The 12,106-nt window shown below is 41.8% G+C and overlaps 1 protein-coding gene across 1 annotated transcript; it reads left to right on the forward strand.

Moving 5' to 3' along the window:
• Positions 1 to 1,094: 1,094 nt before the first annotated feature.
• ARF4 (ARF GTPase 4) lies at positions 1,095 to 11,358 on the forward strand. The gene is made up of 6 exons (XM_080606243.1): positions 1,095 to 1,462; positions 7,211 to 7,291; positions 7,826 to 7,935; positions 8,531 to 8,602; positions 9,078 to 9,203; positions 10,087 to 11,358. The coding sequence occupies exons 1-6, from the start codon at positions 1,396 to 1,398 to the stop codon at positions 10,171 to 10,173; spliced, it is 543 nt and encodes a 180-aa protein (XP_080462369.1). The 5' UTR covers positions 1,095 to 1,395; the 3' UTR covers positions 10,174 to 11,358.
• The last annotated feature ends 748 nt before the right edge of the window (positions 11,359 to 12,106 follow it).

The raw sequence follows: 12,106 nt of genomic DNA on the forward strand, positions 1-12,106 counted from the left end.
TATGGTGTGATAGAGTCCGCAGATCCTTAAGAATCCAAATAGCAGGGACTGATTCCAAGCAACACTTATCCATTCTTCAGTTTCCTGTACACAGCTGATGGGCCCTGGAGAAACATGGCAGTGGGAAGCAGGTTCCAAGCGAAGTTCAATTCGCCTTTCTTTAATGGAGATGGCATTAGGTTAAATGCCTGAACTGGATGTTTAAACAGAATTATTTGAACCTTGCTCAAAAGAAAGGCAAAAGGGAAAGTTGTACTGGGTTGTTTGCCATCTTTGTCAGTGCTCTGTAATGCTTTTTGTAATGGTGGTTCAGAAGGCCCTTAAGCTAGAGCTGCAAGCCCTGGCCAGAGGTGGTCAGGATGGTGGGAGCAGCCCTGTCCTGCTCCCTGCAGCTTTCTGGTTGCCCCTTGCTCTTCCACCTGCCCCTTTCACCAGAGGGCTCAGAACCCAGAGCCAGGCTTGAAAATAAACACAGTTCTACACAGACTAAAGAAACCTTTGTCTGGGGATTGGAGATTTTCCTTTTCACGTCATACCCTCCAAAAAGGAGCACGTTGCAACTAAAACGTGGCTTGTTTCGGTTTTCATTCCTGCGTTTGTGTGCTGCCTCCTTCCTGCTGGGGCAGCCGCACACATGCCGTTAGTGCCAGCATCACCCTTGTTTACGTTCCCTCTGCGCCTTCCGGCTCCAGTCAGAGAAACAACATCAGGAAAAGTCCTGCTGCAATCAGCGCTCCTGGGGCTGGGGGTTTGGGGTTTTGTTGTTTTTCACTTTTTTGTTTTTTACTGCGTGTTCTGTTAGTTACTGGGACATTTTTGGGGTCTCGCTGGGGCTGTTTTACCCCCAAAACCACCCTCTCCCATGTTCTGAGCAGCCCTTTGACCCTGCTGGCTGTGCCGGCGAGGCTGGGGGCGAGGTGGGCGAGCCCCAGGGGCCGGTGGGCGAGCCGGGGCCGCGCGTGGTGCAAGGCCTGGGCCTCCGCGCGCCCCGCGGACTACATTTCCCGGCATGCCGCGCTCCGGGGGGGCAGCCGGAAGCAGCGGCGAGGCGGGAGCGAAGCCCTTCGCCTACATCCCCCGGCACGCACCAGCGGCGGCGCTGAGAGGCGAGCGAAGCGCGGAGCGGCCGCGGCGCCTGCCGGGAAGCGTAGTCCCCGCCGCCGTTGGGCGTTCGGGCAGGGCGGCGGGCGGGGATGTGGCGAGCGTGACGTGATTTTGTCCGCGTTGGAGCCGGGGCGGCCGTGGCGAGCGTGACGTGGCACAGAGCGAGCGAGGGAGCGACGAGGCTCCGGGCACCGAGCAGCCGCCGCCGCCCGCCCCGTATAAATCGGCGCCGCCCGCCCGCCGCCAGCTGTCCCCGGAGCTGGGCCGCGCTCCCCTCCCGCTGCCGCCGCCATGGGCCTCACCATCTCCTCGCTCTTCTCCCGCCTCTTCGGCAAGAAGCAGATGCGCATCCTCATGGGTAAGGGCCCGCCGGGCCTCGCGTCCTGCCCGCCGCCGGGCCTGGTGTCCTCCTCCTCCTCCTCCTTCCCTCACGGCTGGGCCGGGCGCCTCCCTCCCGCTCTCCTCAGGGTCGTTGGGGAGCGAAGGGTGGGGATGGGGGTGGCGGAGGGGCTGCCCTTCCTTCTCCTCATCCTTGTTCTCCTCACCCGTCCTCGCCCTCTCCTGCTGGCCCCCAGACAGCTGTTTGAACCCCGAGGTTCGCCCCTCAGGGCTGGGGAGTCCTGGGGTTCGCCCCTCGCCCCCGCCATGGCCGATGTTCTGGCAGCCGAGGTCTCGGCGCCGCTGCCTTGTAAAGGAGGCCCTGGCAGAGCATCTGCGCGCTGGGATTCCTCCCGCTCGGCGCACGAGACCGTAAAACCCCCTAGGTTGGCTTTTTTAATGCTTAATTATTTTTACTGCCTGGCCGTAATTATTTACTTCGAGTTGGATTATGGTTCTTCGGGAGCAGATCGTGCAGCAGCTGAAGCCAGGGGCTGTTGAAGATTCCCACTGTAAGGTTGCAGTTCAAAAGGTCAAAGCGAGCACACACTGCCTGCCTTCACCATTTCCTCCTCCGCTCCAACTCTTCCCTTCCTTCCTCCACCCCGCCGAGCTTTATGCACAACCGGATCTTAACCCCCCATTTTTTTTTTCTCACATTCTTTTACCAAAGCGACTGGAACTTGACTCGTAGTTGACTGAAGTAGCTTGTCCTAAGAAATTTTATGAATTGTTCTGTTTGACGTAGCCAGCAATAGGACTGGGTCCTGACTATGAAACTTCTTGGCACACTGGCTCAGCCTTAATGCTGCACTGCAGACACCAAATGCACCTTTTTTAAATGATACTTTTTCATGCTCTGCATACGTTTTGTGATGACGAAGTTCTTTGTTACACGCGCAGTAATTTTTATTGTAAATTCTGTGCTTGAGATGAGAGACTCTCATCCATTTCAAAATAACCTGAGTAATTTTTGTGTTTTGAGACAACACAGGGCATCTGTTAGTTTCAAGGAAGTGATTTGACTGTCTGCCTAGCAGTCGGACTCTTCATATGACTCTAAATGAGTGATGCGAAATCTTCAAATGAGCTCGACTGTAACATGAGATGGTGTCAATGATGCTTGTAGCTCTTTTGCATTCTGCAAAATAATGAAAACAGGCACGCAATGCCAGACAAATCAAAAGAACTTGCCAGGGCTTTAGTTTCTTCACTGGTAATTAGTTCAAATGAGGTTAGATATGGGTTAGGGAGTCGTGCTTTCTACTAGTTGGTTCAACTGCATCAGTTTCTTCTGACTATGATTTCAGCGCTTTTACCCTCTTCAAATATAGGGCAGGGCGAGAACAGGAGAGTGCTCCATGCTTGTTATGCAGTATGAGAGGGAAAAACGTTTCCTATATCATGATGAGGGTGTAGTGGAGGTCCTAAACTGGGTGTTTAGAAGAAGAATATGTTCTGTGAATTGCATAATTTGCTTATACCTGGCGAAGAAGCTCTATGTAGCGTTGTACATTGTATATTGGCACTTTGAGGAGAGATGTCTGAACAGTGAGACTGAATTAAACTTTTCCTCAGAGGTGGTAACTTTAGACTTACGATTTGAAAATGAGCTCAGCAAGGTTGGGCAGTTAATATTTTTGCATGTAGTGTACTGGTGAAGTAACTGCATGGGGTAAGATGTTCATGAAGAAATATTTAGGGGGGAAATATCATAGGAGTGAGTTGGTAGTGAACAGATGACTCATTTATAATTCATACTTCCCTTTCACAGCTTTCTTTTGTTTCTGTGAAATTGAAGTTAAGTAGAATTAATCTAGTTCTTAAAACAGACCCGATGTTACTGAGTTCTGCAGAATTCGAGTACATATAATTGGGTATTTTGAGGGCACCTGAAGCTTTCATTGCCAACAGCAAACAGCACGTTATCTTTCATAGTCTCAAGCTACATTTGTAGTGAAAGGTGGCTGGTATGTCATTACGGAGCTTTCTTTTCAAGTGCACTTGAGTAATAAGGTATATTTCAGAAATATTAAGTTAACTTGCTTTTGAAGAAAGGAATGTAAAATAATTCCTGGATCTACTTTATAAATGGAAGTGACGTAAGAGAAGAGAAAAGAAATAACAAAAGGGAAGGATCAAATGACTTAATGTTAGACAAGGCAACCGGGGCATTACAGCGGAGAAACCAAGTCCTGATCCTTCATGTACATGTCTGTAAAACTTTACTCGTACTTCTCATGCTTAAAAAGGAACAGTACTCGTTGTGCGCCTTTCAGTGCCATAATTCAGCCTCCTATCTTCTGGTGTAGTTGTGTGAATGTTAACCAAGATAATAGCTACTCAGAAGCTTCAAATACAAAGGTAATTGTTAAATAAATTTTTTAAAAAAAGGCCAGATTCTTTGGAGAACGTTATCGTGGAGGACACAACTATTTAGCAGTTTTTGTTGTGTTTTTTTTTTTTTAAACTACCGTCCACTTGCATGCTGTTGGCTTTCTTCATGCATGTGTTTTCTTGAAACTGTGTTGAGAATTGCCCCTTTGGGGCCTCCAGAGAGTTACCACTTGAAACTAAGCCTGAAAGAGGACTAGTATGTAAAGGATTAATAAAGACAAGTGTTGAGAGAACTGGTACCAAGGTAAAAGAAAAGTGAAGGAGTAACCATCTCTAATGAATTGGGCTATGTTAATTTTGTGTATCTTTAAGCTGTTGTTTGTCACAAGGTAGACTTCTTTAATTAGTTAAATCCAGTGGAAGCTCCCCCCATCCCCTCCTCTGATCAAAGTAGGAAGCTGGGGATTGTTGGAGGGATGTGGTGTGGTGGAGTTGCTGTTCCCACAGACAAGCAAACTCTACACTGGAGATGTAGAAGCGTGATGGACAGACTATAAATAAAACGTCCTGAAGAGAAGTAAAGGACCTACAACTACCCTTGTTTTAACAGCAGCTGGAAGCGCTGTAGGTGTTTTTTCTCTAGCTAGAGGAAGAGGATGTTTGACTTAAATTGTTTCAAGTGCAAGTCTGAGCTTCCCATTTGTACTTGAATTGTAATCTCAGTGCTTTGTGCTGTAACTGTTGGCTGTAATACCCTACATCGAGATTCTTACACTTACACCTTGTCCTCTTGGTGATGGGTAGTCACAGTGGGAGCAGAGCGGACATCTAGAGTTGGAAATTTATATTATTTGAGGGTTTAAGACTTAAACTGAGGTTACTCTCAAGATCAAAACCTGAACTTTATGATACGGAAGTAACTCATAGATTTACATTTAGTGTTACAGAGTAAACATAAATGTGTTTATTCTTGGAAAACACATGATCCAGCAAGTAGTGTAAACTGCTGGACTCCTAAAAGCAATAGATACACTTCCTAGTGGCTCTAAAAATTAAATGTGACTTGGTGCTCTGACCCCTTTTGTCCTTAAAAAAAGGGGTAAATCAGCAAACTGGTGTATGAACAGAGGCTATGCTGCTGGTAGCTATTGATTATTTAAAATTCAGGTTTGTAATTTGACTCAAAGTGGCAGTTTCTGCAGACGGGGTCATGGTGATTTGCAGAAACTCTTTCCCTCTGTTAAAAGCTGCTGTCTCAACAGTGGAGTCAGAAGAAGAAAACATCTTTCCATAACTCAGCCTGCCTCCGTGCAAAGTCCAACGGCTTAATTAAAATTGTGGATAAGAGTGGGTTTAAGCAAAGGCTCTGGGCTTTGTGCTCACATAGCTAACGTGGCCTGCCAATGCCATCAAGGCAGCAGTAGGTTCTGGAGCAAGAGCAGGGTGGGTAGCTGTGGCAGTCATTTCTGAAGGTCAGACAACTTCAAGTCCTTGACTAATTTCTAACTGTTTTTTTTTTGTTGTTGTTGATTGGGGAGAGTTTGTGAGTATGTGTAGCTTTAATTTGGTGGTTCACGTCAAATTCACTTACTGGAAAACTTTTATATATGATGCATGTACACCATGTGCTTTCTTGTAGATATCTAGGCATCCTAGAAACATTTGCTTGAGGATGACCTACATAATAATATTGGGTTTCAAGCACTGTGCTATTAAAACATTGTTTTTCAGCTTAGATGGAGTGTATGAGGGTTTCAGAGTTTGCTTAAAGGGTTTTTAAGGCTACCTGGCACTTTACTGATACAGGGGAAAATGCTAATGCTTACAAGTTTCATGACTTGTTCCTGTGAAACTGCACTCTGTTTTTTGTTCTTGTGCGTTTGGTTCTAGACCAATGCTGAGACAGTGACTTTAAGTAAGACTTTAAGGCTTTTAAGGTTAATTTGAGCATTTGGGGAGTCTGTTCGTCCTCAAAGAGCTTTGTTCATGATCGTAGGTTTTTTTTTCCCCTTTTACTCCATTATATTAGTAATTAGAACAACGTTTGTATTTATTTTTTTTACACAATGACAATACCAAAGAAACTGCATTCACATGTATGATCCTGTTCGTGGTATTGAAATAAAGGACGTTTAGGTTTTGTAAATAGTTTCCTGTAACAGCAGTTTCTGTCTTGAGAAGGAGGCAGCTTTTTAAGAGTTGGGTTTCGTTCTGAATAAGTAGGGTATTTTCAATTCCATGTTATTGCAATGCCAAGGAAACGGTTGTATTATTAGCAGTCAAGTCATCAAGCACTCAAAGCTTATGTATGGCAGCCACCAAGTAGGAAATTAATGGAGAACACTTAGCAGTGTTATCAAGCAAGGATGACAGTTGGTTTCTGCTACAAGTATTATTTAATTCTTCTATGTGGGTTTTATTTTTGCTTGGGCAAAAATTTTGAATTGCACAAATAGACATCTTATTCAAGCTGTTGCTTGCTGAGTGCTTAGAACCTACTTTTTATTTAGGTGTTTGTGATCAGCATTGGATTATAACATAAATAATTGTATTTTGAGTTGCTCTTGCAAGCTCTGAAATGTCTAACACTAAGCAGTTGCACAAACAACTTTAGGAAACTACAGTGTGTGCCTACAATCTCAGTGATGTTTCTCAAAAAAACATCTTCAAGGCTCCAGTTTCCTTTTTTTAAGGATCGTGTTTTTACCCTAGAACTTGCCTTTTTAAACAGCAAGCTTAATTTTAGTTGTAGCACCAGAAGAGCAAATTCCAGTGCAGCAGGCCTTCTATAAGGATCAAAAGTGGAGAGTCTCCTAAAGAAAGCATCCTTGGGGGTCTCAATGAGTAGAAGTGATGTCACGGAGAGAATTACAGCCCTTATGGTCTACATGGAGGGAGGGCAGGATTTACATAACATGCTTGTGGTTTGTTACTGCAAAAGAAATATCTTAGTGAAGGAACAAGGGGCTGCAGTGAGGGAGAGTAGCAGTTGTGTGATCAGTTAGAAGCGACATTCTGCTTGTAGAATGTTTCCAGGCACTTAAGACCATCCTGACTTACAGAGAAGAAACTTTCAAAGAGAATGAGAAAACTTAAGTAGCACAAACATGAGGGAAGATGACTAGAAGCTTCTGCGTCTGTAGGTTGTGGTTGAAAATGTGTTACTGAGCTTGTTTTCTTTGCTGCCTGTGTTCTGTCTCAGTGCTGGGTAGAGAAGGTGGGGCAAAGCATACAGTACTATATCAACAGTGACTTAAAGTATTTAAACAGTTGTATCCTCTTGGGGTGGAAAAAAAGAAAGTTAATACTCTATGTTTAAAATGGCCTACCTTTGAAATTAAGAGGTTGTAGTTCGTATTGTGAACTAAACCAAATTTTCTGTTTCTTTTAGTTGGTTTGGATGCTGCTGGTAAGACAACCATCCTTTATAAGCTGAAGCTAGGAGAAATTGTCACCACAATCCCCACTATTGGTAAGATAACCAATTCTCATGGTTTTTAACCAGTTCTTGTCTTCATTCTCATTACTCTGTATTTCTGTTGTGGAGGTGGGCTGCTGAAGCGTGTAGAAATTTGCTGTCCTTGCTGTTAGTGAAGGAATTAAGACAAACGTGGGCTTTTCAGAGTAATCTGTAAGATCTGGTAATGCCGTGGCAGAATAACTGTCCTACTGTATCCCACCAAATATGCACCCAAACTGGAATCTGGTGTCTGACAGTGGCCAGCAGCAGGTGCTCAGGAGTATGGGAACCAACGAGGTATCAGTACTTAGCCCAAACACCATGAGCCCCCAGCAGGTTGTGGCTGAAAGACTCTGAACTAAAAGTGGTGAACTTGGGTGTGAGTAATTTTCTTTTTTCCTTCAGTCTGTTTTTGCTTTGATCTCCTAAAAGATAAAATGGCTTAACAGGAATAAATTGCTAGAAGTAAAACTTGAAGTTGCTGTCCTTAACATGATTAGAATTACATTTTAGCAATAGCATTAACTACTTGACTCTTTGTTTCAGGTTTTAATGTGGAAACAGTAGAATACAAAAACATTTGTTTCACGGTTTGGGATGTTGGTGGTCAAGATAAAATTAGACCTCTTTGGAGGCATTATTTCCAAAACACACAGGTAAGAGTTTTAAGACAACAGTAGTTAATGACCTGTTCTGTAAAGACTCATTGTTCTGTACTCTACATACTCCATGTTCTGTAGAATAAATATGGGAAGTTGTCTTCTGTTCCTTCCTGTCAGAAGGGTTCCTCATTATCTTCCTCAAGTTGTGAGGATACCCAGATTTTATTCTAGTGGAAGCTAGGTTGTTACTATGAAGGCTTCAGGTCTTAGTCATGAGCGTAGTCTGGCAAGGATGAAGCCCTTAGAATCTGTCAGTATTCAGTAATATGTTAGCTTATGAAATCTTGCTGTTTTTTTTTTTTTGGCTTGTTTTTTTTTTCCAAATTACCAGTTCCCAATCTAGCGTATAAACTGACATTTCTGGGTTACATTTTTTTTATTTAAAAGATGTAGCTTAATTTTGCAGTTGCTACTCATTGTGTAGTTGTTCAGACAGGTATCTTGCATTCCTTGAACAATTTTTTTGTCAAATTTGCTTCCATAAGAGGGGGGACATTCACAATATTCCATAAGAGTTCTTTAATTTTTAAAATGATATTGCATGTTTGCATTTTACAGTGGTTTTTCAAAACTGCTTAACTTCTTGCAGGGCCTCATTTTTGTGGTGGATAGCAATGACAGAGAGAGAATCCAGGAAGCAGCGGAAGAGCTGCAGAAAATGGTAAATGTTGATACCTTCCTTTTTTTTTATGTATCAGATTCCTGAACAGATTTTTTTTTAAGTTGAGGGAGTTTGTAGAGTGCATATTGTATGCACCGGCTAGTGCTAGATTAAGTAGTGCATTGAGTTGTAGTTACGACTCCATGGAGAGCTTTAGCTCAAGAACTACCAATGTGTCAAAACCTTTCTTTCATTTGCTAGAACATTAAGAGAAATGCAGCAGATGGAAGAACAGTTTTAGTAAAAGAGAGTTTTGTGGCAATGTCTTAATAAATTTAAATGCCTAATGAAAGAATATTTCATTACCTTTGGAAATTAAGTTGGTACCAGATAAATTTCACTATGGACTTGCTAGTGACTTCAGGAGCAAGAATTAAAAAAACCTATGCTTTAAACAGTATTTAGATTTCTTTAGTGCTTGTTGACGTACTTAACTGAGATAATTCAATAATGTGGCCATTTTTTTTCCTGTTAGCTTCAAGAGGATGAGCTGCGAGATGCAGTGCTGCTTCTGTTTGCAAACAAACAAGATCTGCCAAATGCCATGGCAATCAGTGAAATGACAGATAAACTAGGTCTTCAGTCCCTGCGCAGCAGAACTGTAAGTGCTGAACTTGCCTGGTTGCTAACTCTAGCTTCCCTTATTATATATCATAAAAATAATTTCTCTTTAAAGGAAAGGGAAGTTTCTACCTCTTTTTGTAGAATACCAGATATACTCATCTTTCAACTCTGTGGACATTGCTTAAGGTTTTCCTTCAAAATAGGTGATTTAGAAGTATAATCCAATTTGTACAGCTGTTGCAGGTGCTTCATCTCTTACCTCTTTCTGGAAAAATAGAAATACTCCAGGCTGTTACTGAACTGTAGCTGTCAATGTTTGACAGAGTGTGGTGGGCTTTCCTGTTGTCCCAGTACTAGCTATTCTTGGGGAGAAAATGCATTCAGCATTCTTACCTCTACAAAGATGGGAGGAAATTAAGTAGCTCCGGAGTCATTAGATTCCATCTATGCAAGCCGTAGAGATCATATGGTTGTTTCACATAAACTGTCTATTTTTAGGTAATACTCGATCTCTTTGTTGACACACCAAGATTATAATTTAAGATGTCTTAGAGGTCCATTAAATTAGATAATTCCACGCCCATTTCTTGGCAAGCTGTCTTGGAAAACCAAGAAGCTATCTTTCTGCATAGAAGACAAATGCAAATTCTGAATTATTTTTTTTCTTGATGCACTAAACGGTGTTCTGGCATTTGGTAGGCCAACACTGAGCTTTTGGATGATGTCTAAACCCTACCTATCTTGCATATATTTTTCAAAACTTAGAAAATACCCTCTGCTCAATATTGATTCTATGGTGCAAAATGATGCTTAAAGAATGCTCTTTGAGCATTGATCTGAGCGTCACATACAGTGATATTTTAAATACTAGCAAAATGCAAACTAAGCTTACTCTTTTTGTCTGTTTTCTGTGTTAACAGTGGTATGTCCAAGCTACCTGTGCTACGCAAGGAACTGGTCTGTATGAGGGACTTGACTGGCTGTCAAATGAACTCTCAAAACGCTAACTCAAACTGGATGACTCTTTCACCAGGGACATGTTTGATATAAGTGGTCTAGGCTTGTTACAACAAAATTAGTTTGCATCTTGGTTATTACAGTATCTGGAACTGATATTTGGGCAGGATATTAAAGCGTTTCAACTTATTTTGTTGCCAATTATTGTTTACCGAGCTACATGTTGCAAAGGTAGCAATATGCTTGGGTAAAAATCTCCTTAACTTGGAAAAAGTGTATCTTCTGATTTTATTCCCCTTGTTAGTCTAAATGCCTGAATATAGTTATTGTGACATCTTTGAGATCTGTTTTGAATACTTTTTTTGAGCCCCGATAAATTAATGTTTTAATTTTTTTTCTCCCTGCTACTTTTAGTTTACTGATGCCCTGTTTCATTCCTCAGACAGTCTGCTGATTTAAAAATGTAGCATTCTGTATGTATTTATTTCTATCCCTTGCCAAGAAGAATTCCTAATATTGCTTGTTCCCGCCAAGAAAATGCTCTAAAACACTATTCAAATCTACTGCACTGAGGAACATTTTTATTAATCTTTAGGTTCTATTAGCCCAACTTGCCTTTGTGTGAATTGGATTCGATGGGTAGAATAGTTCTGTGCTGGTTGCGAAGAGCTCATGTTGAGGTTGTTTTTAATATTCAGCAGATTGTCTTCCTTTATATTGTATCTTTTTTTATGTTGCATGTTGCTTTTTGGTATCAGCCTGACTATTTTTGCCCAGTGTATAATAGTTCTGCTGAAGTTTTACTGTTTGTTGGTGAACATATCTTCATAAAGAAATTTTGGAAAATTCATCAAACTCAATGGATTAGTTTATTCATAACCCACTTGGAATTATTCCTAATAAAATGATAAAATGTATAGTTCTGTGTATGCTCTTCTTGATTCCTGAAATAGTTGAATTGCAAGTTGTCACTTAATCATTTTCTATAAACTGAGTTTTCCTGCAGCTTGAATGTGAACATAAATCTCATTTTCACTTGTTTGGAGCTATATAGATGGGGACACAAAGTGGGCAACAAAGTTGTATACAGTGCAGTAGAGTAGTTGTCGTAAAGACATATGATTCTGTAAGTGTCTTTTGAAGTTGTAAATCTAAAATTCTTTTTAAGATGTCCAGATATGAAAATACTAACAGTTACAAAAATGGTAATAAAACAAGTACGAACTGCCTGAAAAGCATGCATGTCTGTTTCGTAGTTGTTTCTACCTTTAAAAAACAACCTGGGGGCTAGCAGGAGAATCACAAATTCTGTTGGTGGCTAGCTAGAAAGCTAACTCAAACGCTTATACAGGGCTTTAACCAATACTATGTTTATGGTGATGGTCACCCCCAAAAATAAGGCCTATGTAACTGCTACTGCGTGCTTTCATACTTCTGTCCCCCCTCATCCCTACCATGGTTCCAAAATATTTAAATTAACATGTTTTTTAGAATGTTTTTCTCTTGTTCTGTCTGCTGTACAGATGCAAACATGACTCAACCTTGCATATTGATTATATGTCTTTAGGAACCCAAAACATGATTTCACTGCAGATTTAGCTCACGCTCTTCTCTTATTTTCAGACCAGGTCTTGCTATTTTGCTACAAGAAATCCCAGTGACAAGGTCTGATAAACTCAAGCAAGTTTAGATTAAGAGCAGCTCCCAAGGCAGGCTCTGCTGTAGCTGAGACTGAAGTTTCTAGGAAGTAGTGTTACTGCAAACACACATAACTGGAGGAAATTCCAGAGCTCTTGAAACGAGTCATTGACTCTCCTCAGTATGTAACAGAAACCCAGGGGATAGTTAAGGTGAGTAAGGTTTTGCTTGCACCTTTAATGGGTTGCTGATTACATATTAACCTGAGTGGATACATCTGCTCTTTGGATCAGCAGCTGTTAATACCCATATTTCTTGTAAGGCAGTTGCTTGGAATAAACCTTG

The sequence above is a fragment of the Anser brachyrhynchus genome (genome assembly GCF_964034855.1).
Source record: "Anser brachyrhynchus genome assembly, chromosome: 10".
In the NCBI taxonomy this organism is placed as follows: Eukaryota; Metazoa; Chordata; class Aves; order Anseriformes; family Anatidae; genus Anser; species Anser brachyrhynchus.